This window comes from Pyrus communis, chromosome 12 (genome assembly GCF_963583255.1).
Source record: "Pyrus communis chromosome 12, drPyrComm1.1, whole genome shotgun sequence".
In the NCBI taxonomy this organism is placed as follows: domain Eukaryota; kingdom Viridiplantae; phylum Streptophyta; class Magnoliopsida; order Rosales; family Rosaceae; genus Pyrus; species Pyrus communis.
Genome location: NC_084814.1, coordinates 22267300 through 22294722, shown reverse-complemented (window position 1 = coordinate 22294722; position 27423 = coordinate 22267300). Strand labels below are relative to the sequence as shown.

The window sequence follows — 27423 nt, the reverse complement described above, 5'->3', positions numbered from 1 at the left end:
GAGGGGTGAGAGGGCGACTTTTGTCTTCTGAGAAACTTTTGAGTCACAACAGACAGGACTCTGTTTTTCTGTAAGGTTGGAATTACAATTCAAAAGATAAGGCTTTTGGGCTTTGAGTATTCTTCTCACTCAGCATCTGTGGGTGGTTATGGCAGCTCGGAGACTCTCCTCCTTACTCTCTCGCTCCCTCTCAGCCGCTTCTCCTTCTTCTTCTTCCGGGTCTGCAGCTTCTCTGCTTCGCTCTGGAGGTAACACCTTCTTCCCACCTTTGTCCTTTTTCTACTTTTTACCTTTTTACAGCGTTGTTTCACTTGTTCTTCTGGTAATCTTTTTTATTCATTCGATTCCATGGTTTTTATGTTCTAACCACATGTGCAGGTAATTTTCTGTATGTGATTTGGGGTGTGTGTGTATATGCGTGTGTGTGTGTCTCTCTCTTTCTGGAATTTTTGAATGATGGTGGAGCCATCATACAGCCAAAGATGCATGGAGTTTATAATTTTCGTGATTTAATACGACGAATAATACTCCTCCCACGATCCTCCAGGGAGAAGAGTTAGCAGGTTTAGCACTGCTGCAGCAACTGAGGAGTTAATCATTCCACCTTTTCAAATCAGTCACACTCAGCACCTAATCAATGGGAAATTCGTCGACGCTGCATCAGGTAATCCTTTTCTTCGAACGAGTCCAAGAAACCTGCATACGGTCGCTTTTGTTTTGTAAAAACTGTGTGAGTAAATGGAACTTGCAAAAAGATGAAGACTGCCGAAAAGACATGTTATGGAGCTAATGTTTGAAATTCTTTTGTGTCAGGAAAAACATTTCCGGCATACGACCCTCGTACAGGCGAAGTGATTGCTCATGTGGCTGAGGGCGACGCAGAAGATATTAACCGTGCAGTAGCTGCTGCTCGCAAGGCATTTGATGAGGGACCATGGCCGAAGATGAGCGCTTATGTAAGAACTGTCGAACTTCGCATTGGTCTAGATTTTGTAGTACATTATTCTGTTGCGCTTTCCTGCTGGATTAGCATATGAGGGATGTAAATATGTCGGGATATTGATGTGCATCGTCATTGAGACTTCGTCTTTTTATCGTTTGATCAGGAAAGATCACGGATTTTACTACGCTTTGCTGATTTGGTTGAGAAAAACAGTGAAGAGCTTGCAGCTCTAGAGACATGGAATAACGGGAAGCCTTATGAACAAGCTCTGACGGCCGAACTACCAATGTTGGCTCGTCTGTTTCACTACTATGCCGGTGAGAACACTGAAATGAAGTGATTTGCTTTCCTTTTTCATTCATCACATTGTTTTTACTTACGATTTCTTCCTCAAATTATCCAGGATGGGCAGACAAAATCCATGGTCTAACTGTTCCGGCTGATGGACCTTATCACGTGCAAACACTGCACGAACCAATCGGTGTTGCAGGACAGATTATTCCGTGGAACTTTCCTTTACTCATGTTTGCCTGGAAAGTTGGGCCTGCACTGGCTTGTGGTAATACCATTGTCCTAAAGAGCGCTGAGCAGACGCCTCTGACTGCCCTCTATGTGGCAAAGCTATTCCAAGAGGTAGGCCCTTGATGCCTCTCGAGCTGCTCACTCTCCCTCACGCGTACGCAACTATGTGCCAAGAGAAATACGTAAAAATGAATCAATAGTGTAATTAACTTTTTATTCTGCATCAACATGGAACGTGTACATTCTTTATTTCTTTTCCGTCGTTGTTCATGTTCTAATATTACTCGGCTTCATCTGTGACAGGCTGGTCTTCCTCCGGGTGTTCTAAACGTAGTTTCTGGAGATGGGCCAACTGCTGGTGCTGCTCTTGCCAGTCATATGGATGTGGACAAGGTATTTGGAGCACATTTGTCCTTCTTTCTCACTGTACACTGGATATGCAGGCTACTTAAAACCATTACCGCGTTCCTTTTCAGGTAGCTTTCACCGGATCAACTGATACTGGAAAGATTATTCTTGAATTGGCTGCAAGAAGCAATCTTAAGCCAGTAACATTAGAGCTCGGTGGGAAATCACCTTTCATTATATGCGAGGATGCTGACATTGATCATGCTGTGGAGCTTGCACACTTTGCTCTCTTCTTTAATCAGGTTGGTTCAATTAGTTTTCCACGAAGCCGGGTTCTGTAAAATCAGAAGTTCAAAACACATCATTAACGAATGCTTGGATGACACGCAGGGGCAATGTTGCTGTGCTGGGTCTCGTACTTTTGTACATGAGCGTGTGTATGATGAGTTCATAGCGAAAGCAAAGGCACGCGCTGTGAAACGTGTTGTTGGCGATCCCTTTAAGAAGGGTGTTGAACAAGGCCCTCAGGTACTCAAATACTTGCATTTCAACGATGTTCTATTCGTTTCATGTACTCATGTGTGACATAAAGAATGTCAGTTTTTAAGTGATGCTTCTAATCATTTCGACAATTGACAGATCGACAACGAGCAGTTTGAGAAGGTCCTTAGATACATAAGATCTGGCATTGATAGCAATGCTACCCTTGAATGTGGAGGTGAAAGATTGGGCGCCAAGGGATACTTCATCCAGCCTACCGTTTTCTCAAACGTTAAGGTATATAATTTCTTCATCCAAAGTTAGCCCCTTCAACCTATACGTTAACACGATTACTGTTCATTTCAATCAGGACGATATGTTGATCGCACAGGATGAGATCTTCGGCCCAGTGCAGTCGATTTTGAAATTCAAGTGAGTTAAAAACCTCACACTGCATCAAGTCCTTGCATTCTGCAAAAGTTGTAATATTCTACATGCCTAAAAATTCCACATTTTGTACCAGGGAGCTCGATGAAGTAGTCCGAAGGGCAAACGCAACGCGCTATGGTCTAGCTGCCGGAGTATTCACAAAGAACATTAACACCGCCAACTACTTGACACGGGCATTGAGGGCTGGGACCGTCTGGGTGAACTGCTTCGACGTGTTTGATGCTGCGATTCCTTTTGGCGGATACAAGATGAGTGGAATAGGCAGAGAAAAGGGAATCTACAGCCTTCACAACTACTTGCAGGTGAAGGCTGTTGTCACTCCTTTGAAGAATCCGGCATGGCTGTAAAATCTCTCGACCGAACCATATGCTCCGATCCGTGTGGTTTCAAATAATTAAGATACATAAGGTCTGTTTGTAATCGAAAGAAGTTGACGAGTTTGTGGTGACAGAAAGATGTTATACTGTTTTGTGGGAATGCTTCAAAAGTTTCGTCCTTTTAAATTTTAGTGATTTTTGTAAACCATGCAACTGTAAGTTAACGAGACTCCTCACTTTGCGAAAGTCGGAGGAACGTCTATCCTTAATTTTGCTTTGCAAAGAGACATTTTCAATTACCCAAACCTTCTAAATTGTGAACAGTTTGAGTCTCTATTATAAAATTGCAAATTACAAATAACCAAGACAGATTTACAAAAAAATATTTTTGTAAAATTGCAAATTTCCAAAAAAAAAAAATCTTCTTGACATAAGATTTTATAATAAATTATTATATATACTAGAAGTAGAATCAAACTTGGCCGCAAGGGCTTAAATTCGCATGTATCTTATGTCCAAAAAAGTTAAGCTGGTGAAAGATAAAGAGTAATTTCTTTGGAGAAATCACAGTTCAACGATAAATTCTTTTTTTTGAGAAAAATTTCAATGACAGTTGCACGTCAAACTTGATAACAGTAGATGAGATGGTCAATTCGTAACTGAATGGAGTTAGTTAAAAATGATTACACTTAACTCGCTCGAAATGTCAATGCAAAAATGCCTTTTATTATGCAACTTCCATCTCTTAATGAAATTAATTCATTTCTCTTGCTAAATTCTTTATTCTTCTAGCTTTATAGCATCACCGTAATTGTTATCAATTTCCATAATACAAAGGAACAACAAAATTGATATCCCATTACTCATTAATCTGAACTATAATAATAATCAACAATAAAGTGCATAACACCAGAAAAATAATAACATCACGTAATCGAATAATTACTTAGCCTTGTAGACCTAACTATTTTGCAAAACAGTGACCGGCAGGCTGAAGGCATCACTCCATGAAAGCAAACCTCTTTCCAAGGAGAAAAGCATCTAAGAATAAATTATTATTTATTTTTTTTGGAATATCCCAATCACAGTCACAGTATAAACAAAAATCAAATGAACGCGTTTTATAGTATCTCCAGAATTATTGCAATGCAGAGACAACGCGTTCAATGTGTCGCAATATGGTTGGTCCACTTGTCAAATCATCATTCGTTTTAGATAGAAAAGTTTACAAGATAATTACAACTTAATTAAAAGGATTTGTGGCCACAAACAAGAATTTGATTAGCGAAACGTGCTCATTGTTTATGTATTAACTTATTGCTTAAGTGATAAAATTGCTCAAGAAATAAAACTGATGAAATTGATATGATCTCATATTTGAACGTCACGATTAAGTCACGTCAATATCTTTTGTTGATTTCTTTATAGAAAAACAAAGACAGAGTCAGAGTGTAAGAGGAGAGAAGAAAATGGAAGAGAAATTTAAGAAAAGAAAATCCTACTCTGAATACTACACCTAAGCAGTTTCATCAATCTTAAACATTGTTTAAGTTAATATCTTTCTAGTACATTAATCAATATCAATTAAAATAGTTATCTATTTTCTCGACGTCAAGTATACCACGTATGTTTATTGTTGGAGAATATGTTTCAAAGCGAAGAAGTATTATAAGATGTAAACTATTTAAAGAAGCTCATACACAATTTAAAACGTGAGAATTATAAACAGAAACGTAACTTTAATTAGACTATTCGTATCATCATTACACGAAACAAAAAGGCATAAAACATAATCGAAACAGAAGAAATGCACCCGCCATTGAACCCCGTGGGCCAACAAAACCATTACAATTCAATTGATGTTGAACTCAAAATTCTGGTCGGCACGAACATGAACTTTGCTAAGTTTTAAACTCTAATTTTCCATTAATTAATCGTCTATTAGTCTCTCTAATCAAAACCCACTTTGACTCGTAAAACACAGGAAACACACACAGGTGTTCCTCTGTGTGGCCCGCTGCCACCGCAACACGTCATCCAATACCACTTCCACGTGTCCAAGTCGGCTTGGTGGTCCCCACAGACTTCACTCTCCCGCCGACGATAAACTGTCCGTAGACACGAAACAGTACACTGAATCAACATTGACAAATATCCATGAAGCTGCATCACCCAACCCCACCTCTCCACGTGTCCATGTAGGCCTATCCAGTGAAGTGCACTCCGAGTCAACCTGGGAACGTGGACTCCTAATATCCCGCCACGTGCCCTTTATCTCCCTATATTGTTGCAACGCTCGCCACTCCTCCCACTAATTCCGTGAACAAAAACAGAGCCAAAACGGAGAAACACTTCTCTTCCGAGTCGAATTCTACTCCAAGTCTATGTCCCAAAACAGAGAAAAAACAGAGATCCTCTGTTTTTTCGCATACAATTGCATCGATGAACCCGAAATTCGATAGCAGCGACCGCCGGATTCTCACGTTTCCGGCGGTGCGACCTTGCGAATCTATTTCTCTGGAGACCCTTCTCGAGTCTCTGATCGCTCTCTCCCACACCATCTGCAGTTTCCAATCGAAATGCTGTGTGACGCAATGGAGGAACAGCCGGGAAGCAATTCGGCAAGTTCGTGTTCTTCTCATGTTCTTTGAGGAGGTACGTGAATGCAATTCGGTTCTTCCGAAATCGTCTCTTGTCGTCTGCTTCTCCGAGCTTCATTTCGTCTTCCAAAAAATTCGATTTTTATTGGAGGATTGCACGAGGGAAGATGGTCGAGTTTTGATGCTGACGAAATGCGAGTTTCTTGCGACTCAATTTCGGTTTCTGATTCGAGCTGTGGCGACGGCTCTCGATGTTTTACCGTTGAAAGCGATCGATGTTGGCGATGAAGTTAAGGAATTGGTTGAATTGGTGTCGAAGCAATCGTGGAAGGCCAACATGGAGCTCCAAGCTGGTGACAGATTGGCTTCGAAACGATTGCTTGCGATTCTGAACCAATTAGAAAAGGGAATCGAGCCCGATTTGAATGCCGTAAAGCGGGTCCTCGATTACCTTCGAATTAAAAGCTGGAGCGCGTGCAACATGGAGATCAAATTCTTGGAAGAACAAATTGCTATCAAGCGTTTCGACCGGGAGGACATGGATTTTCCTTTTCTAAGTAGCTTGGTGGGGTTCATGAGCTACAGCAGGGGAGTGATTTTCGAAGCATTGGATCATCAAAACCCCGCGAATCAAATCGATTCCAGGTGCGACGCGGAGATGTTTCGTTGCTTAAACCCTGAAGATTTCAGGTGCCCGATTTCCCTTGAGCTAATGCTTGATCCGGTGACTGTATCTACAGGTCAGACGTACGATCGAAATTCGATTAAAAAATGGCTCGACGACGGACACATGCTCTGCCCCAAAACAGGAGAGATGATCGCGAACACAGAGTTGGTACCGAATTCGATTCTCCGAAGGCTGATAAAAAACCTTTGTGAATGCAACGGCATTTCTCTCGGCAGGCCAGGAAGCAAAAGCGCCGACAAGGAAAAAACGATCGCACCTGGTAGCCCGGTTGCTAAACACGCAATGAGGTTTCTCTCGGGATTTCTCAGCGGAAGGCTTGCTTGCGGAACAAGCGAACAGAAGAACAAGGCTGCTTATGAGATTCGATTGCTAGGCAAATCAAACATTTTCAATAGGTCTTGTTTGATCCAGGCTGGCTGTATCCCTCCTCTGCTGAGGCTATTGAATTCCGCTGATGCATCCACGCAAGGGAATGCAATTGCAGCCTTGTTGAAGCTCGCGAAATACGCAAGCGGAATGAAATTGATAATGTCATGGGGAGGCCTACCATCAGTTGTTGCCGTTCTTAAAAATGGGTTGAGTTTAGAAGCCAGACAAAGCGCAGCTGCAACGATGTTTTACCTCTCTTCGATGAGGGAGTCTCGGAAACTAATCGGAGAAATGCCTGAGGCCATCCCAGCTCTTGTGGAGCTGATCAGGGAAGGAACAACGTGTGGGAAAAAGAACTCCGTGGTTGCGATTTTCGGGCTGATCCTCCTTCCTAGGAATCAACAGAAAGTGCTGGACGCGGGCATTGTTCCATTGCTAGTTGACATAATATCTTCTTCGTCACAAAACCCTGATCAGCTCGTTGATGATGCATTATCAATTCTTGCAATTTTGGCTGAAAATGTCGTAGGATCACACGAAATCCTCCACGCCATTGATTTGCAATTGATCATCCGCGTTCTTCAAACTTCGACATCCCCAAAAGCAAAAGAGTATTGTGTTTCAACATTGCTGTCTTTGTGCATCAATGGCGGGGAGGAAGTTGTTGCTGTTTTGGCAACGGAATCATCACTAATGCCTGGACTCTTTTCGCTCTTGACGGATGGAACATCTTATGCGATAAAGAAATCGCGCTCCCTCATCAAAATTATCCATGACTTTCGTGATGCTAGTACATCAAGATGGATGAGTTCTGCAGTTCGGCGCAAACATTGCGTCCAGGAACGGTGATTCATCTCGATTTTGCATTTTGCATCTAAAATACATTCATATATTGGTGTAAATATTTGAAAGTGATTTTTTTAGTTAGCCTTTTTACTCTTTGATTCTCAAGGAAATCAGCTCAATTTTTTTTCAAGTTCCATATGTGACCATGTTGCTTGTATATCATTGTATACAGTTGATTTTGGTTTTTCTTGTGGTGGTAGGAGAAAATTTTCCTTTTGACTGGAACACGGGGTACATCACGTGTTTTTATATAAGTGGTGATAAATTTTATTTATTAAGTTATTAACTTTTTAACACACATATCTCATAATTTGTATTGTGACATGTGTAGCAGTGATCCTAAAAAACCTCTCGTGGTTGTAGATAGGATTTGATTTGTTTTAAAATATATAAATGATGAGACGAAAATCAATCCCAATTGTGAAATTGTTCAAATACTAAATATCGACAACATAATAATCAGGGGCGAAGAAAAGAGATAGCACACCGGGGATAAACAGGAAGTATCAAGAGCTTCGAAGTACATAGTACCGCTGGTAAAAAACGATCACCAGCTTGACAAACTGTATCGCGAGCATAGCTGCCACTTAGTACTACGATGTCTCGCAACAAATATATTCTTCTACCCCTTAATGTAAATTTATTGTTGCGTAAAAAAGAAATGGGCCCAAGACTTAATCTTAGAGAGCCCAATTCAATCTGATTTAATCTAACTTTATGTTTCAACAAGGTTGGGAGCAGCTGAAACTGACCTTCCCCCACAATACGTCGCCGTTTATAGCTCACCTTCGGCTTTAAGCTCTTCGACTGTTGGGACTTCACCGTAAAAACCCAGAAGGTTCCCACGTAAAATCCCTAATTCCCAATTTTTCAGATTCTCCAATCTCTCTCTCTCTGTAAGTTCTACTTGTCCTTTAATTTTCTGTATATTTTTTATTCTGATTTCGCGGAATTTGAAAGCTGAATCGGACTTTTGCTGTGTTAATTCGCGCTTGGAGAACTGAGATGGCGGCGGAGCCCCAGGCGGTGACGGAGGTTGCGAAGATGGATCTGTTCGAAGACGACGACGAGTTCGAGGAGTTTGATATCAACCAAGGTATTTAATTTTGCACTTCAATACGTGGGTCAATTGTTTAGCCTTAATTTCAATTCATTCTCATTTAATTCTGAGGGTTTCAATGGATTGGAAATTTTTGAAATTGACTGTTATTGCACGTGTTTTTTTTTTGATTTGGAGTTTTTTGCAATGTCTCAGCTTGCATTAGCCATTTAGTTGGTGGATTTAAGTTTCTGGGTCTCTTAGTTTTGATCCTCAAGTATGCTAGAACTGTTGAAGTTCATTTTTTGATGTTGAAATTGGTTATTTTTGTTCCACCATTTCGGATACTGAGCCATTGTAGTTCGGTAATTCGTTAATTTGACGAAGAATTCGAATTGGGTAAATTTGTTTTAGACCTCATGCTTGTCGAATTTTAGTTCACTACTTTGGAGATTGAGCTGTTCTAGTTGTGTTCGGTATTGTCTTGTAAATCTCATTTGCGTAAGCACGGTGCTGCTCTGCATAACGGGTTTAGGTTTAGAGAACCTGCATTGCTTTTACTTATGGTTCATACTGGTGTGTGTATGCTTGCAATGCTGATCAGGTAGGAGTTATGCCTCGTTCTAACTTCGTTTTGTTTTGTTTATGAACAATGACAGAATGGGAGGACAAAGAGGAAGGCAAGGAAGTGACACAGCAGTGGGAAGACGACTGGGATGATGACGATGTTAACGATGACTTCTCCCTGCAGCTGAGGAGGGAACTTGAGAACAATACTGAGAAGAGCTCAGCTTAGTCTGCAGACTACGTCTGAGGTTTTATTTGGTTTGTGCATCTTTGCATTGTTACCTAGTTAGTTTTCGTTGAGATAGAGTTTCTTGATATATTTCGTTTCAAAACAAGTATCTTCCTGTTAACAGACGTAAAACCATGTTGACCTTTCCAATGTTCTTTTGTATTAAAGCCCCAAGATCTTGTGGTTTGAGCTAAGTTTGAGTTTTGCTTAGAATCACAAAGGTTAAGCTTGTCTATGTGAATGTGAAATCTTGAGAGCGTGTTGCATTATATGTTTCGTAGAGATAAAAGTAGAGGGGATTTACGTGTAAATACCCGAAACTTTTGAAGCTAACATGTTAGGATCTGTCATTTTATCCCTGGTCTTTGTGAGTTTAAAACACGGTGCTTTTGTATCTGTAGCGTGATCATGAAGGTGTTGGTATAGGAATGCTCTTTTTTACCTGAAACTTCATGTTGTCTGAAAACCCGCCATTAAGGTCCGGCGGCATGCCTATTCCACCAAGAAGGAAGAAACGTTCATCACATATCTTCGTAGCTGTGTACTTGACTGATTGGTTTGTTCGTCGTGCTTCTTCCAAATTAACTCATCCCTTTGGGTCTTCATGGCTTGCACAAAGTGATTGTTTTAAATACATGAAACGGAGAAGCTAAGGTGGCGCTGTCCCAACCCTATCACGCATCCTCATGTGTTTTAATGACGTGAGAACGCATTATTGAAGCTAAGGTGGTGTTGTCCAACCCCATCATGCATCCTCATATGTTTTAACAACGTGCGATCGCATTATTGATTTGAAATAACGCCAGCTTGGTGTCTCCGTTTATGCAAGTCCTCGAGGCTTAGGAAGAATAACGGAGCAAGACTTGTTCTTTTGCCCCCTAATGCAAGGCAACCGTCGAGGATTTGCAATCTATTGTGCCTTCAAATCTCCATCAGCTTGTCGTGAAAACCAAATTCCTTTTTTTCTTCCACATATAAATCACTTGGTATATAATCACGTTAAGCAGAACCAGCATTGAATTCTTTAGGAAAAGGGATATGCAAGCAAGAAACTTATTACAAAAACATCACTATTAACAATGAAAACAAAACATAAAACAACTTGCCTTCTACGACATTTCGATTGCGCCCGAAACGCTGCTTTCCCCTACCAAACTCACATCAATCTTCGGAGTTTTAGCACAAGTCCGACACACCGGACAAACCGGAGTCTTGAGCAGCCATGAATCTATGCATTGAGCATGGAAGCTGTGCTTGCAATTTGGCAACAACCTGCATTTTTCACCTCCCTTGAAACTTTCCAAGCAAACTGCACAATCCCCAGGGCTAGTAATAGTCCCTTTCTCTTCTGCCTTGTAGTCGAAGCAAGGCAGCATGTTGAGTTCCTCGTTGGACATCCTTTTGATCCCAAAAATGCTGCTTCTTTGAACCAGATTAACACCTTGATTATTGGCTCTGTTGAATGCTCTCCCAACAATACAAACATGAATTACCACTAAAACAACAATCCCCACGAACAGTAAGATCACAGAGATTAAAATCTCCATTCCCATAACCCTAGAAATTGTACAAAACCCAGAAAGATTTGATCTTTTGTTAGAAGACCAAAATCCCAGAAGAATGTTTTTACCTCAAAACCTATACAACACAAAACCCAATCAGCTGTAAGCTCCTGGAATGGCTAAAAGCGCATCTGACTGCTTTTGACAGAGAAACTCAGCTCCCACCAATTACCAAATGCTTCTTCAGGCGACGTTCCAAGTGATTTTCTAGAAAGCACGCATTCGGATTTCTAATAAAAAAATTCCAACGCACTTCTAGCAGAAGTGCTTTCTAGAGAAGCAATCCTACACGAGCCCAGAAGCTTTTGAAGGCCACCTCATGCATCAAAACCACCGATCTTATCTGGAAAAAACGCAGTTTTGAACAGACTGGTTCAGGTGGCTTGAAGAAACTGAAACAGAAGGAAAGAACAGAAGCTTAGCATATGTCTTGGGGTTTGAGTTTTGGTTGAATTATGTGGCAGTTTTGTAGTTACGAGTGGGCTGCTTCTGTCCCTTTGTGCTAGTAAGTTACAGATAGAGAGAGGATACAGATTCAAGGCCTTATCAATAATCATAATATTTTTTTTTTCTTTTTTTTATAAAGGAACAGAAAATGACACATTTGACTCTTGAGAATTGAGGCAGAAATGTTTTAATCAGAGTTTAGACTAATCGAGCGGATTAGTCCAAAATAAGAAGTAATCTACGGTTTAAAAATAATGAAAATTTGGTTAAGCTCTCCGATTGAGAGAGAGGGGCAGAGAAAGTGGAAACAACATAAAAGTGTGAGGGCCCGGAGGTTTGGCCTTGTCTGGGAAACTTGCAAGGTGAAATTAGGTACGTTTATTAATGGAACCGGCTTATTTGGATCTGCTTGATACGGTTCGGTTTTTACGGGTTGGCGAATCTGTTTTCAATCATATGTCGTATAACAAAACAACAATACAAAACAATCTATGTGTGTTTATGTTGTGAGAGAATTATGTCTAACAAAGTCAATACCAACAAATGTTTGATAGGAAGAAATTTTATTGTTGCTATTAAAATGACAAGTGCTAAGACAACCCTCAAATGGTCCGAGCTGGGTAACCCGCATATAAGAAATATGAACTCAATTTTGGAATCGGTTTTAAACAAATTGGGTTCAACTCTGACCATTTTGAAAATCAAAAGTAAGAAACAGATGGTTTTACATTGGATTTGGTTATACGGTCCGAATTCACAATTCTGAAGATCCGTATGCCCACCCCTCAGTACTTTATATTTAAGTCGGGACAAGAATGCTAAATCCTAATTATAGTTTGAAATATGTCCATAAACTTTTATCATAATGGTTTTGGAGACTTAATTTTGCATTTATATCTATTGTGACTTGCAAGTATAAAGAAATGACTCCTTATATTTCTTGATGACAACTTATCATTGATCCGGTTGATTTAAACAAACGCTAAAGAAATTAGATTTTGCTCATCAACGAATTGGATTTTCTTAAAACGATGTTTGTGTAATCAAACTTGTACAAGACATGAGTTTGCTAAACAAATTGCTTATTATTTCTAAATTTTGTATTGTGAGCTTGCGATTAAGTAAGGCATTAAAATACTAATTGTATGAAAGATAAGTCAAGAGGGTGAAAAATTCATTATCACCTCATGGTCAGATCACATCACACCCTAAACTCTTAGTCTAATTAGTAGCTAGGGTACATTATTTTGTGATTTGGCTCATCAAAATACTAAGGCCAAACAGGTTTAGGTTTCCAATTGGTGGCGGAAAAAGCGAAAAGGATTGTGCATAGTTAGTTCCCATAAGAATTAAAATCGATTTTCTTTTTAATCACATGTGATACTGTTCAATTTAACGAAAAATCACATTTTTACACTAAAAAATCAATCCTGGTACTATTCACTTTACCCTTTATTTTGTCCTTATCATTAAAACTCAAAGTTTTCAAGCATTTTTTATTAATTTTCTTTATATATTTTCAGAATAATACTAGGAAGACTATTTTTTTTATTGATGACATATCTTTTAATTTGCAAATTTAATATAAACATTAGTCTACTTAGCAGTTAGCATTCCTCATATTCTGTAGAACTACGTTCCAGCTGACCATGTTATTACCCATAATTAAATTATGATTTCAACCACCAGAATCTATCCTATACATCAATTGATTTTGTCATGACACCGACATATACCAAAAAAAAAAAAACAAAATCAATCGAGGAGGTTGAGTAATGCAAGCTTTTTAGCCCAACTTAGTCCGGGAAACAATAATTAAATTGTGGTAGTTGGGGAATTAGATAAACATCTTACTTTTGTTCAAAAAATAAAAAATAAACATCTTACTTTTAACTTTTAATCTAGTTTATTAATAATGTTTCTCAAGTAGTCATATTTAATCACGCAGGATGTATCAAAACTTTAAATCATCCGGGTACAGCACATGCGTGACAGTGGGTTGATAATTACATGCAAAAATGAAAAGTTTGACAAGGATCAATAGAAAAATTGTATATCACACTACTATGTTTGTTTCCAAAACCAGAAGGTTGATTAAAATGTAAAGCTTAAAAAACCAAGAGTTCGAGCCCGGAAAATAAATACAGTGTAGATCGCGAGAATGTGGGTGTGCCACTATTAGAAGCCGATAGTAGACGGATTTCAGGTACTAGAAAATTGCATCTAATTGACTCCTAATCAAAACATTGTGTAATTGAGTGGGGAGGCTCAACTTTGAGTTCTTTTTGCCTTGAATGCTAAGGACTTCAATTTTTCTTGTATTGTAGGAAACTAAGTCACAAAATGATTCAAAGAGAGAAATTGTATTGAAAGACATAGTTATAAAGAGAGGAACTTGAAAATGAGAAGCTACATAACAAGATCGAAAGCAAATTAAATCAAGAGCTTTGCCAAAGAAGGCTTGCCTTGAATTTTGAGAGAGAGAGCTTAGAGAAGATATGGTACGTCTTCACGGAAACTACTTGATTCGACAGAGACTTGGAGAAGGAGTGGTACTTCTTCTCTTTGAAATGCTTTGATGAAAGCTTGCTTTCTTTTAGAGGTTTCTCTTTGAGGGACTTCGAGAGATTTGCTCATAGGAGGCTTTTGTGAGAGAGATTGAATAATCTTGATTTTTATTGAAGTTGTTGGGGCTTTCTCCCTTGCCCATACTCTTCCTTGTATAGTGCTCCATGATGCCCTAGGTCTTCATCAAAATATCTTCAGATTGTGGCTACAATGCAATGCAAAGCTCTCACATTAACAAGATTTTTCACCACACAATGACTATTATGCCCGTAGTTATCCACAAGACTTTAAGGCCATAAATCAATCTTAAACTGTCTGATAACATGACAAATGGGTCTTATAGAATTCATGTGAATTGTCAAATTGTAGTCCAAGCACCAAGTATATAAGGTTCTGTTAGGGCCGATGGACATTTGATTAACGACATTTAGCCTCTATTTTATGGAAAAATGTTCTAGGTTCAAATTTTACAGACAAGAGCTTGTTATAGTTTTTACTTTTGAAAAAAGTAGGTAGGATTAATTAACATACCAACTAATTAGTTAACATTCTGTATCCTTGATTAAGGGGAAAGAATAGAAGCCAGATAGACTCGTAACATATTGTGCATGTATACCAACTAATTAACATTTAGCGTAGACGTGGTAACTATGTTCTATCTAAATGTTAAGTAGACGTGGTAACTATGTTCTATCTAAATGTTAAAAGTATGGTCCAAATTTGGATTCCGAGAACAGAAAAAATTTATGCACGTTGATATTGAAAATGAAAAACCGACATGAAGTTAGAGTAGTATTATTTCTCCTCCAAATTCTCATTCCCTTCTCTTACAATTTATTTGAACGTTCACGATTAAATCACGTCAATATCTTGTATTGACTTTTGGTAGAGAGAGAAAGCCAAAAATGAAAGTGAAAAAGGATGGGAGAAAAGTAGAAGAGATTTGGAAGGAAGAGATTCCTATTACCATGAAGCCTTTTTTGTAGAGAGAGAAAGCCAAAGAGAAAAGTGAGAGAGGAGGGGAGAAAAATAGAGGAGCATTTTTGTAGAGAGAGAAAGCCATAGAGGAAAGTGAGGGAGGAGGGGAGAAAAGTAGAAGAGATTTGGAGCGCGTGTGACCATTTGACTTCACACGTGAGACAACCTACTCTGATACCAAGAAAAAAGTTGATGTTCCACCATAAAACCAATTGGCAATATGGGGAGTACCCTAACCTCTTATAAGCATGTGCAATGTCTCTTCTCTCATCAATGTGAGATTCATTCTCAACGCGAATTTTCAAACCTAACACGTGGACAACACAACGAGGTGAAGTGGAGTGCGTGTGACCGTTTGACTTCACACGTGGGACAACATGCTCTGATACCATGAAAAAAGTTGAGATTCCACTATAAAACCAATTGGCAATATGAGGAGTAGCCCAATCTCTTACAAGCCCTAGCCCAACCTCTTACAAGCCCATGCAAAATGTCTCCTCTCATCAATGTGATATTTATTCTAAACATATACTCTACCTATTTGGGGTTTTGTGTTTTCCCTTTTTTGTGGAACCTTAATCCATGGCCACTATACACTATATGGAAAACGGATATACAGTGAGAAGATGAATCGCCACTCATACCACTCCTAATTCAACGGTGAATTATCCAGAACCGTTAATTAATTAACAAAAGAAAATATTAATTGCTGTTGATTAGAAAACTAACGACGAAAAATTTAGTCAAGAGATTTAGAGACCCTCCAGTTTTAGTGGACCAAAACTTCATGCATCCATTCATATAGGATAGCCAGGTTGACCCTTTAAATAATCAAGATTTGGATTCATTAAGATGTTTAGTAATTAAAGGTAGCACTCTTTAAACATATAAATGGTGGACACAGGTTTAGTCAGAACGGTTATTGGCATTATCGGTCAGTGAAATTATGATCAACGTTGTGTTTTACCTCTTACTTGTACGATTTTCATTTTTTCATTTTTGCGTTATCAATCGTGACGTATCGAGTTCATTGCATGGGACGACCTGACAAAGAATCAAAGATGCATGCATATATTGTATGTATTATTTGAAAGAAATACATCGGAAATGTTCTCTACATTTTTATAACACTGTTTATATTACGTGCCCATCTAAAGATAATAATCAGGTTGATTTTTGTCTGAATGTGTTATCTTGTTTTCTTTTACATTTTTTTCAAGTAAATCCTACATCTCTAATGGTTTTCTTGTTCCATTTATCCCTTGTATCTAGGAAATATCATCTCTTTGATCATGTTTCTCTCCCCAATGTAATTCTCTCTCTCTCTCTCTCTCTCTCTCTCTCTCTCAATTCTTTGAAATAACAAAACTAATTAATATATAACTGTGTTGATTAATGAATTAAACATCGCAGACCAACATTTTATAGAATAGTAAAGCAAAAAACAGTATCAGATTTCAAGCCGGATCCCTACGTAGTAACATTGCTGAATTGTGCCTTATGGGTCTTCTACGGCATGCCCTTTGTCCATCCTGACAGCATTCTTGTGGTATCAATCAATGGCGCTGGAGTTGTCATCGAACTAGTCTACATTCTCCTCTTCCTCATCTTTTCTCTAGGCTCACAACGTGTAAGTATGTATTGCAATGTATAGCTTTTACGTACAATAAAAAATTGACGCACTTGTTGATATGCTTCCGAATATAGGTAGCTTTTACGTACAATGATACGATTCACCTCTATTTAAAAGCATACTAACAATGAGTTAGTTTTGTGTACCAAAACGTTATGTTGTTAAATTAATTAATTGAGTATTAATACTTCTTTGTTATTCAAGTTATCTTCTTTGTTATTGCGGTAAAACTTATAACCTAATTTTTTTTCTTTCCTTTTCTTGGATTTCAGCTAAAGATCTTTAAAGCACTTGTGGTTGAAGTTATCTTCTTTGTTATTGTGGTTTTGGTTACCATGTACATTTTCCATACAACTAGACACCGGTCTTTGGTAGTTGGAATCATCTGCATTATCTTCAACATCCTTATGTATTTATCACCCTTGACAGTCATGGTATGTATATATACTTTTCTATTAATTACTAAGCACCCTCAATTAATATTGAATCTCGTCATTACAGAAAAACTTAAGTAGAGCAGAAAGGTTGTGATGGTGTTCGTTGATAATTGCATTACATAAGACCGGACCATAGCCTAATACAATGAGACCCGTTACTTTGTGAGAGTGCGCGACTATTGTTGCCCTACCCAAGTTTCTCTCTATTTCGTTGATCTATGAGTAAATAAATTACATATATTTGTGTATTTTTCTTCTGCTGACTGGCAGCGTATGGTGATCAAGACAAAGAGCGTGAAGTATATGCCATTTTACCTGTCACTTGCTAACTTCTTCAATGGAGTTGTTTGGCTGGTCTACTCACTCCTTAAATTCGATGCCAATATTCTGGTAATTTTATAAACCAAATTAAGTTTCAACGCATATTAATTGACGATATGAGCGCCAAGTAATAAATCAAAGAACTTCTCCTATACAAATATATAAAAAAATAATCAAAAACTTATATTTAAGTTTCTAACATATTTGTTTGAATAACTTTGGTAGATTCCAAACGGTTTGGGAACGATTTCCGGCGCAGTCCAGCTCATTTTGTACGCCACCTTCTACAGAACCACTCAATGGGAAGACGACGATAATGACAGGCCGCGGCCGGAGGTCCAAGTGTTTAATGTTTAGAAAGAAATTAATTGACAAACAACAACAAAGTTTTGTCCCATTAAATAGGTCAGTTGTTTAGAGAGAAACTAGTTGACATGCATCAATATTTGTATTTTGTTTTATTTTTTATGGCCAACTAGTTTAGTTCTTGAGCCATTTCCTCAATTTTTGTAGGTCTTTGCCTGAATTGTATGTTGTAAGTTAGTCATGAGATAGATATTTACTGCTGTAATTAACTGTATCAGAATATTACTGCTGTAATTAACTGTATCAGTTGAGGTAATCAATGTCATTTGCATATTAGCGGTTCTATTAATTTGAACCCTCAAATTAGCTCAGTTGATGCTTCCTTTTTGAAATAAGTTTTATCCAATTTTTGTTCTTCAGAAAAACTAAAACACAAGCTTTTGAGCTCCATAATTATATATAACGGTTGTACTTCGCAAACTTGAAATTGTTAGGATCCGTTTGGCAATGTTATAACTAAAAATGTTTCAAAACAGTTGTTTCAAATAATGTCTTTCAATGAGTCATTTAAATGTTCTTTTTTTTTTGTGGTAATCTTGAGATGTCATAGCTCCGACCTTTTGATGCGTCAAAGGCCTGTAACATGAAGACTGCCTCATCTATTTTTGGCTTGTTTGGGAATACTTTCTAGAGATGCTTCTCCATAAACCATGTTGAATGTATTGAACTGAGAAAAGAAAAAACTGAAGAGAGAGAGAGAGAGAGAGAGAGAGAGAGAGAGAGAGAGCTGTATATATAGCCTGTATTATCACAACTGAATATTCTTCTTAGAATTACACTCATCTCTCATACCCTATTTTGTACAAAGAGTAGTTGATTAATTCCAAAGCAATGCTGTTAAAGTAACTAACTTGATAATTAACCAACTAATCTCCACCATTCATCTTAGAAACAATCTCAACCATACAGCTGTTAATTATCAGAAGTTACTGTATTCGCAAAAAATTATGTGAATGTTTTGAGGATTTTTTTTATGTTGGCCACTACACTGTTACACCCTAAAGCAATGCTGTTAGAGTAACAAACTTGATAATTAACTAACTAATCTCCACCATTCATCTTAGAAACAATCTCAAGTCTCAACCATACCGTTGTTATCAGAAGTTACTATATTCACAAAAAATTATGCGAATGTTTTGAGGATTTTTTATTGTTGGCCACTAAACGCACTTGAGGTAGACCCACCAACACTTGTGAGTTCATACAAATGATGGTACAAAAAGATAGTAAAAATAACATTTTTTCTTTTATTTTTATAAGAAAATTTAGAATGTGCTTTGAAATAAGACCACTCTTAATATTTTTTACCTCCGCTCCAATTCTAATCAAGCATTGTCCTTGATAAATTTTGCTTGGCTTCTGGGCAGCAAATAAGTTATGAAAAATCTAGAATTTATTGTCCTGCTAATATTAATCGTGGAATGGCTTTTGTTCTTAGTCGCGTTTGTGGTTCCCCTCTAACTGATGAATTGGGGAAGTATTTGGGAGTTCCGCTCATTCATTTTTGCATCACAAAAACACCTACAGAGGCCTGGTAGAGAAGGCTCAAACTCAACTTTCTACTTGGAAGGTGAATTCAGTATCTCTTGCTAGTCGGGCCATTCTTGTTCAGTCTGTCACCTTCGCTATCCCAATATATACTATGCAGATGGTGAAATTACCATCTACCATTTGTTATCAACTTGACAGGTTGAATAAGAACTTCGTCTGGGGCTCCACTCAATCCAAAAATAAAGTCAACTTGCTTAAATGAAGCTAAGTTTGCCTTCCGAATTATCCCGGTGGGCTTGGCTTGAAAAATATGAGTTTGGGATCATTGTCTGGCCTGGTGCAGATCATTCTATATGCAACCTACCACCAGACCACCAATTGGGAAGGGGAAGAAAAACTAATAAAACAAGTTCAACTCTGATATTTAGAAGAAATGATAGAGATTAGAGAGCTTCTTGGTTCAATATTCTTTATCTTTTTGTAGGACCAACTAATTCTTGAGCTTTTTATTCATTTATTCCATTATTTGTTCTCAAATTTTGAATTGTAAATGGTAATTTGCAATGCTGGTTATACAAAAAGATCTATTTCTCAATTCACTGTGCTGATTTTTTTTTTCTCTGTTTTTTTTGGGACGAACACTTTCCTGCAGTCAATTACCAAAATAATTCATCAAAGGAGCACACACCAGAAACTAAGGGCGACCTCAAGTCAACAAAACTCCCGGCTTTGCGAGGGTCTTGAAGAATGTCTATCGTACACAATGTCAGTCAAATTAAATAGATACAGAAACATGGTTAATTTAATCATAAATTCATGACAATATAACTAGTATATAATGGATCTTACAAGGAGCTGGTAGTGCCAGTCAAATTAATACACATTCGTTTAAGGAAAAGGAAAAAAAATGGGAACAATATTAAATAAAAGCTTTACATCCTCCAAGATAATAAGAGAAATAGCATTGCTCGTCAACGTATACCCAGAAGCCATTACCCACCACCACCTTTCTGTTCATCTCCTTTTGATTTTCCAGATATCTTTTCTTCTGTTTGCTATCTTAAGTACAAATTGGACTCTTTTGATCTTAAAAACAATCATATCCCAACTGGTCTTTCAATGAATAAATCTTCACGGTCCTCTTTTCTTTCGAAAGCAAAGACAGCCCTGAGACTGATCTTGAGGGATCATACCTCCGCCTTTTGATGTGTCGATCGCCTCCAACATTGTGACTACCTCATCCATCTCCGGCCGCTTGTCTGGGTTCGCATCCCAGCATCGCTTCATTACGTTTGCAAGCGCACTTGGACAACATCTTGGTATCTCCGGTCTCAAATTCTGTAATTGCAGAGAGGCGTAAATAAAAGGATTAATTTCAAGTGACACAAAAATGACAACTTGGGTGTATGGTTGAGAGAGGAGAATGGTTAACCTGGCGAACCACAGCTGAAGTCACTTCCGAGAAACTAAGGTCGGGATATGGCATATCACAGCAATATATTTCCCATAAACAGATGCCGAAACTGTACACATCACATTTCCTGTTATACGGGTTGCCATTTAGGACCTGTCACCCATCCATTTGGCAAGTCATTAAGCATCCAGTAAACAATTCTTTTATTGTATGCTTCCTATCTCACATAAATATTAGCAAAACTGCCCCCGTTATGTCAAGCGAAACAGGGTTTGGAAATGCCAAAGTTTCTTTTTCATGCAATGAGAGAATCGTATTAAAACTACATGTGCATACACACGTGATTACCGACTCCCTAAGATTCAAGAAACGTAGCTGGTAAGGTGGTGAAGTCGTAGCCAGAAAAATTTTAGCTACTAAAGTAGACCAAATACCTCAGGAGCCATGTAACCTAGTGTGCCAGTCTCCCCAGTCATGTCATTGGGATTTGAAGCTTCAACACGAGCAACACCAAAATCAGCAATCTTGACCGCACGAGTCTTGTCCAGAAGCATGTTTTCTGTCTTTACATCTCTGTGGACAATCTTCTGTGAGTGTAGGTAGCTCAACCTATAAAGTACAGCAAAAGTAAGTCTAAGTGCTTGGCTTGACAATAACGCAGTCTGAAGCTCACTCTTTATCTACTAAATTCCAATGCTCTAAGAAAAAGGGAAATTAATAGTAGCATAAGAACTGAAAAGGGATACCCTCTAGCAAGATCTAGTGCCAGCTGGACAACGACTTTAAAAGCTAACTTCCGTCTCCTATTCTTTATGAGGTACGATTTTAGAGCACCCCCAGGAAGATATTCCACAACGACACAACAGATATTAGTTGGCATGCCAATTTGACCATTTTCGGTCTGTATTTGTAGATCTGATGAACCCATTGTCGCCCCAATAAACTGGACATCAACAGATCAGAAGTTTAGCGAGATTCAATCTATAATACAAACTACTAGAAAGCAATTGCAATGTGTATCATATTTCTGGAAATCAAAAGATAATCACAAACATTTTATGCGCGCATTTAATGTTCTGAAGCAGCATTAAGGTTTTGAACTTCTTATAGCCTGTTAAATAGCATAGAAAATTGTTGTATGTATGACATCCGGACAAAAGAAAATGTAGCATGTATTCACTACTGTGCAGATATTTAAAAAATCATCGCTTCACTTATTTGCTACCTGATATGGCTAAGTAAATTCTGAAAATTCATGATACAAAAACTAATGCTTCTACCTCACTCAGGTGGTGAGAGATGCAACTGAAGGATACCAAAGAAAAGGAAGGCAACTGTCTCAGGTACGGTTGCAACCTTAGGCTGTGATAAATCAAGGAGGATAATGGTACGCTGACTAGAGAACAATTGTATAACTAGGAAGTTAGAAACCTTTGCGTGGTCCGTGGACACCCTGTGGATAACCGCAGAAAAACCAACCCTAGTGAAGTGACATAGCGAATGTCCTTAATGTTGCATATGCTAGAGGCTTTCTTAAAACAAAGACATTCGGGTTTTGATATTCATAAAAGTTAGAAGAATTGATCAAATCCAAATAACAATTCCGAAAATTCTTAAAAAAGAGAGGTGGAAAGTTACCTTAGTAACATTAGGATGATCTAGTTTATGCCAGACAGCAACTTCTTGAGTAAACGCTGCCCTTAGAGAAGCAATCTCGGAGTCTGTCCTGTGACCCTCTTCACCCCAGTCAAGCAATTTAACTGGCATTAAAAAATGGAGCCGTCATTATAAGGGTAAAATTTGCAACCCGATTGTGTATCATCACGAACCAACAAAACGAAAAAAGGAAGAGAAGAATACAAAGAACCGAAAAGGTCATAATTTGGTTGGATTAGAAGATGATGACGACAGCAACTACAACAATGTGTTGACAAATAAGGAGTTTCGCTAACATAAATACGTATGGATGAACATTTTTCCTATTTGGTTGTTGAATAAGTTTCAACTAACAGGTGGGGAACTCACATGAAAGTCAGGAATACAGCAACATTATCCAAGTTGTTGCTCTCAACAGAAAATTCAACACAAACCCGTGTAAGAGTCACGGACACCATAAAAGTACAATTACAGTGGACAATTGGCAACCTTCATTGCAGTCCATTGAATATGTGCATTCGGAATTTTGCCACACACACATATATATATAATACCTAAATGTATATAAACTACAAAGTAAGAAACTTGTAGTGACTTGCAAGATCAACCACAAAGTTCAACTAATCCAACATTTAAACTGACTAAACAAAGTGAATAATTGCAAGACAACACCATAATCAACCTTACTTTTGTGTTTAAACTACATTTTACAGTAGAAAACCCGAAGTGGAAATTAACTAAGATCTTCAATTATCTCCCAAAATTCAATTAAAGTAAAGTAAAAAACCAAATGGGTTTTGCTAAAAACATCCATAATACACTGCAGAAACAAAATACAACAAAAAGATAACATTGTAAGAAAGGGGTATCGAAAATTGAAAGAAAAAGATTGAATTTTTGGGGAGAAAATCACAAAAGTGAGGAACTTGACAACTTCTAAAGGACCCCAAATGAAAGAAGAGCTAAAATGACAGGAGGGGATTACCGGCGACATCTTGACCGTCGTAGATGCCACGGTGGACGGTGCCGAAGGTGCCACGGGCAATGACGGACTTGATGAGGAGCTTGGAGGGGTCGATCTCCCACTCCTGGCGGTGGCGCCTGGGGATGGAGAGGGTCATGGAGGAAGTGGAGGTGGTGGTGGTGGTGGTTGTGGCGGCGGTTGAATTGGAGTTGGAGGTGGTGGTGAGGTGGATGTTGTTGGAATTGGTTTCAGGATCTCTCATGATCTTGCTCTTCTCCAAAGTCAAGACCCTGTTGAGATGCCTCTCCAGCTGCTCATCCAAGCTCTTCAGATCAATCTGATCTGCCCTCACAAACCCATCTGAGCTTTCCTTCATTTTTTTTTCTTGCTTCAGCTTCTGGGTTTTTCACCCTCAGAAGCTCAGAAATTGAACGAGTTCGGTTCCGTTTTGTTTTGTGTTTTGACTTGGAGGAAATGATGAGTATTGACTATGACCATGAGAGAGAGAGAGAGAGAGAGAGAGAGAGGAGGAGAGCAAAGGGGAGGGGAGGGGTAACAAATGAAATGAATGAATAAGAAGAGTGGCATGTGACATGTGAGCACATGGTGTTGCCTACAATCAACGTGTGCTTCTGAGTCTACTGACCCACCCTGGTCTCCTCCCCCCAGGCCCCGAGGAATTTTTCAGAGTGCCGGGTACACCAAAAATTTTTGGTGTACCCTCACTCATAATGGTGGACCTTACCTCATTTATTTTTCAATAAAAAAATAAAATCAAATTTTTATGAGTGAGGGTACACCAAAAATTTTTGGTGTACCCGGCACTCCTAAAAATTTTTCCCAGGCCCCAACCTCCCCTCCTTCCTCTCTCTCTCTCTCTCTCTCTCTCTCTCTCTCTCTCTCTCTCTCTCTCTCCCAACACCTATCCTTTTATTTACACATTTATTTTTGAGAATTGTTATTGGCATTTTAAAAATCTCATTCTACACTCTAAACTTTTTATATTTGGAAAGAAAAATACACTTGTGAGGAGTGTACTTGGCACTTTAAAAATCTCATCATACACTCCTCACAAGTGTATTTTTCTTGCCCTTATTTTTATTTTTGTTGATAAGTTAATAAAATTCTTGCCCTTTAGTACAACAATCTTAAGTTTGATTCTCATAAAAAAAATAAATTTGAATTATATTATCATTATAACATTGTGAGACATAGCTCACTCATCCACTCATTTAATGTGTATAATATCATTTATTCAAAAAAAAAAAAATTCTTGGTTACTATATTTACAGTGTGACATTTCACATCGTCCAGGGGAGTGATCCTTATATGTATATTCTCATCTCTACCTAGCACGAGGCCTTTTGGGAGCTCACTGGCTTCGGGTTCCGTAGGAACTCCGAAGTTAAGCGAGAAGGGGGCTAGAGCAATCCCATGATGGGTGACCCACTGGGAAGTTGCTCGTGAGTTCCCAAAGACAAAACCGTGAGGGAATGGTAAGCCCAAAGTGGACAATATCGTGCTACGGTGGTGGAGCGAGCCCAGGAAGTGATCCGCCCCGGGCCGGGATGTGACAAATTAGTATCAGAGCCTAACCCTGACCGTGGTGTGCCGACGAGGACGTCAGGCCCCTAAGGGGGGTGGATTGTGACATCCCACATCGCCCAGGGGAGTGATCCTTATATGTATATTCTCATCTCTACCTAGCACGAGGCCTTTTGGGAGCTCACTAGCTTTGGGTTTCGTAGGAACTCCGAAGTTAAGCGAGAAGGGGGCTAGAGCAATCCCATAATGGGTGACCCACTGGGAAGTTGCTCGTGAGTTCCCAAAGACAAAACCGTGAGGGAATGGTAAGCCCAAAGCGGACAATATCGTGCTACGGTGGTGGAACGAGCCCGAAAAGTGATCCGCCCCAGGGCGGGATGTGACATACAGAGAGTTTGTGATTCAAGTTTAGGCTTGAGTTTCCTTTTTTGATATTGCTTGTATTAAAAAAAATTACTCTAATCTTTTGAGTAAGGATTTCAAATTTGAGTTATCTGACCAATTTTGTCATGTTATGAATTAGTAATGTTATTAGAAGATTGTTTGATGTCACCACTTAAAATGACATATGTTACATCGCAATCCACAATAATAGATGTTATTTTTTCAGAACTAGATTAGCTAATAAGTAAACAAGAAAAGAGTAGGTAAAAAGGATGTTGAATCTTTATATATAATTTGAACATGAAGCAAAACTATTGAGTGAAGTTTTTAACCTTATCCAACTTGTAATAATCCCATAAATCTTTAAAAAAATACCAAAGCATGTAATTTTAATATCTTACCGCACTTCTTAATATTTTATTAAGTATCACTTGAACCCTTTTATTCTCCCTTTTCTTCCCGGGCAACCAAATTGGATTTTCTTTATAAATAAAAAGTTAGGGGGAGATTTGTTACTCACACATCATCATCAGGACATACTTACAATGTTAAAAGGGTTTACATGTGGCAGTTAACTGTCAGTTGTCATCAGTATAGATTTGTATAGAAATTTACAGTTCGCGCACCAACTAGAATTGCTGTCAGTGAATTCAAACTTTAATAGAACGACACACAAATTAAGAGACCCTATCAATTGAGCTAATCATCGTTGACTAAATTGGATTTTCTTTTCTTTCTTCTTGAAAATGCTAGAAAGTTTGGACTATAATTCAAAAGGCGGCTAAAAATAACTAAAATATTAATATTTCATAATTTAAATTTCGTGAACTTATGAAACTGTGATGTGATTAATTAACATAAAGTTTTATTTTTTGGAAAACTCATAAAGTGTATAATTTTCTAAAGGGAAGTGTTATTGGCACTCCAAAAATCTCAAAATACACTCCTCACAAATGTATTTTTCTTTCCTAATATAGAAAGTTTGAAATGTAGAATGAGATTTTTGAAGTGCTAATAACAATTCCCTTTCTAAAATGATCGCTTTTGACATTTGAGGTTTGATTACTCAATTCAATCCAGGTCATCACCAAAAAAGAAACAGAAAAAAAACTAAAGGTGAAAGTTTCTATTGGCGAATTCGAGCCAACCTGCTTGTTCGTCTTTATTATTCAGATTGATTTTTCCAATGATGCGTTGTTTACTTGTTTGTTTAGAGATATTTTTTAATGTGCCGATAACATAGTATGATATATCAAGTATCACAATGCAAGTGGTTGAATTTTTTTTTTTGCAAGTATCCATTACTTGTATTATGACACCTAATATCACGGCAAACTGAAAAATCTCTCGTTCGTTTGACGCTTTCGCTTTCTCTTTGGAAGATCAAAAATATCATAATCCAAAAAACGTAGGGAGGTTGGATTCAGAGTGGTTACATGTTCATGAACTCATTGAAGTTGGACCACCAACACCACCAATTGGTACTAATCCAAAAGCTAAATACCAAACATGATTAGAACCGTGTCCTAAATGGGAAGGGTTCTTGCGTAAGATGGATCGTATGCGGCTTTTCCTTTCACGAGTGGATTAGATGACACAAAAATACAATACATGGGAGGTCTCGGTTTTGTTCTTGAATTAACAATAGTGGTTTATGAGGTTTGAATTGAGAACATCATTCAACAAGGTGAAAATTAAGTGCCGCATAACGAGTGATTAGTTTATGTGTTTATAAGGAGCTTTGTTATTTCTTATTATTTTGTTGTTAAAACAAAAATACTTCTTAAATTAATCTGATACGGCGTTTTTGGTAAAATTCATATATTAAAAGAAACCTAAAATAATCACAATAAGAAATTAAATTTTTGTAATTACGGAAAGATTCCGGACAAAGTGAATTTTGTCTTGTCTAAATTGACAGCGTCCGCAATGGGCTCCAGGCTGGCTATTCTACAAAGTGGGACTGGGCCTCATTGTATACCTGCAGAGCAGTGAATCGGATGTCAGTAGATTGACTCGGCCCAGCCCATTAGGCTGCAAAGAATTGATTATTATTTTTTAATGTTCAGGGCTGTGCTATCCACATATCCAATTTTACTTCTCACACACTCTTTGATAATTTATGTTTGTTGATCTTCTTTAATTCATCCGATCTGACTGCCAAAATTTAAAAAGGTGTGTGAGAAGTAAAATAGTGTGTGTAGATATCACACCCCAATGTTTACGATTGAATGGCATTGGAGAACGAAACTTTAACTT

The 27423-nt window shown here is 38.2% G+C and overlaps 6 protein-coding genes across 7 annotated transcripts; 4 read left to right on the top strand and 2 right to left on the bottom strand.

Annotated features, from left to right (window-relative positions):
• Positions 1–3246, top strand: LOC137710559 (aldehyde dehydrogenase family 2 member B4, mitochondrial-like). The gene is made up of 11 exons (XM_068449623.1): positions 1–248; positions 548–664; positions 814–956; positions 1107–1260; positions 1347–1576; positions 1769–1858; positions 1942–2115; positions 2204–2341; positions 2453–2590; positions 2664–2725; positions 2817–3246. Exons 1-11 carry the CDS (start codon positions 149–151, stop codon positions 3088–3090), a joined length of 1620 nt encoding a protein of 539 aa, XP_068305724.1. The 5' UTR covers positions 1–148; the 3' UTR covers positions 3091–3246.
• A 2144-nt stretch (positions 3247–5390) lies between these two features.
• LOC137711476 (U-box domain-containing protein 19-like) lies at positions 5391–7827 on the top strand. Its single transcript, XM_068450723.1, has one exon. The coding sequence runs from the start codon at positions 5503–5505 to the stop codon at positions 7564–7566; it is 2064 nt and encodes a 687-aa protein (XP_068306824.1). The 5' UTR covers positions 5391–5502; the 3' UTR covers positions 7567–7827.
• A 475-nt stretch (positions 7828–8302) lies between these two features.
• Positions 8303–9667, top strand: LOC137710828 (protein DELETION OF SUV3 SUPPRESSOR 1(I)-like). Of its 2 annotated transcripts, none has more exons than XM_068449964.1 (3): positions 8303–8459; positions 8562–8659; positions 9262–9667. In XM_068449964.1, exons 2-3 carry the CDS (start codon positions 8569–8571, stop codon positions 9396–9398), a joined length of 228 nt encoding a protein of 75 aa, XP_068306065.1. In that variant the 5' UTR covers positions 8303–8459; positions 8562–8568; the 3' UTR covers positions 9399–9667. The 2 variants fall into 2 exon arrangements, with proteins under 2 accessions (XP_068306065.1, XP_068306066.1); XM_068449965.1 differs by having other exon boundaries at positions 8549–8659.
• Positions 9668–10507: 840 nt separating this feature from the next.
• On the bottom strand, positions 10508–10945 carry LOC137710183 (E3 ubiquitin-protein ligase ATL4-like). Its single transcript, XM_068449131.1, has one exon. The coding sequence runs from the start codon at positions 10943–10945 to the stop codon at positions 10508–10510; it is 438 nt and encodes a 145-aa protein (XP_068305232.1).
• A 5205-nt stretch (positions 10946–16150) lies between these two features.
• On the top strand, positions 16151–17828 carry LOC137709842 (bidirectional sugar transporter SWEET5-like). The gene is made up of 5 exons (XM_068448823.1): positions 16151–16262; positions 16367–16583; positions 16859–17020; positions 17294–17413; positions 17570–17828. Exons 1-5 carry the CDS (start codon positions 16246–16248, stop codon positions 17699–17701), a joined length of 648 nt encoding a protein of 215 aa, XP_068304924.1. The 5' UTR covers positions 16151–16245; the 3' UTR covers positions 17702–17828.
• A 2170-nt stretch (positions 17829–19998) lies between these two features.
• Positions 19999–23776, bottom strand: LOC137710510 (serine/threonine-protein kinase 52-like). Its single transcript, XM_068449552.1, has 6 exons — positions 23257–23776; positions 22254–22375; positions 21362–21558; positions 21050–21224; positions 20634–20768; positions 19999–20539 (listed from the first exon to the last, which is right to left on the bottom strand). Exons 1-6 carry the CDS (start codon positions 23609–23611, stop codon positions 20333–20335), a joined length of 1191 nt encoding a protein of 396 aa, XP_068305653.1. The 5' UTR covers positions 23612–23776; the 3' UTR covers positions 19999–20332.
• Positions 23777–27423: the final 3647 nt, after the last annotated feature.

Coding starts and splice junctions, on each gene's coding strand:
- LOC137710510 (XM_068449552.1), bottom strand. CDS start 23,611: ATGAAGGAAAGCTCAGATGGGTTTGTGAGGGCAGATCAGATTGATCTG. Junction 21,225..21,361: donor GCACTAGATCTTGCTAGAGG/GTATCCCTTTTC, acceptor TGTACTTTATAG/GTTGAGCTACCTACACTCAC. Junction 20,769..21,049: donor TAGGTTACATGGCTCCTGAG/GTATTTGGTCTA, acceptor GATGGGTGACAG/GTCCTAAATGGCAACCCGTA.
- LOC137710828 (XM_068449964.1), top strand. CDS start 8,569: ATGGCGGCGGAGCCCCAGGCGGTGACGGAGGTTGCGAAGATGGATCTG. Junction 8,660..9,261: donor GGAGTTTGATATCAACCAAG/GTATTTAATTTT, acceptor GAACAATGACAG/AATGGGAGGACAAAGAGGAA.
- LOC137711476 (XM_068450723.1), top strand. CDS start 5,503: ATGAACCCGAAATTCGATAGCAGCGACCGCCGGATTCTCACGTTTCCG.
- LOC137710559 (XM_068449623.1), top strand. CDS start 149: ATGGCAGCTCGGAGACTCTCCTCCTTACTCTCTCGCTCCCTCTCAGCC. Junction 1,261..1,346: donor TCTGTTTCACTACTATGCCG/GTGAGAACACTG, acceptor CAAATTATCCAG/GATGGGCAGACAAAATCCAT. Junction 2,342..2,452: donor GTGTTGAACAAGGCCCTCAG/GTACTCAAATAC, acceptor GACAATTGACAG/ATCGACAACGAGCAGTTTGA.
- LOC137709842 (XM_068448823.1), top strand. Junction 16,584..16,858: donor TTTCTCTAGGCTCACAACGT/GTAAGTATGTAT, acceptor CTTGGATTTCAG/CTAAAGATCTTTAAAGCACT. Junction 17,414..17,569: donor AATTCGATGCCAATATTCTG/GTAATTTTATAA, acceptor TAACTTTGGTAG/ATTCCAAACGGTTTGGGAAC.
- LOC137710183 (XM_068449131.1), bottom strand. CDS start 10,945: ATGGAGATTTTAATCTCTGTGATCTTACTGTTCGTGGGGATTGTTGTT.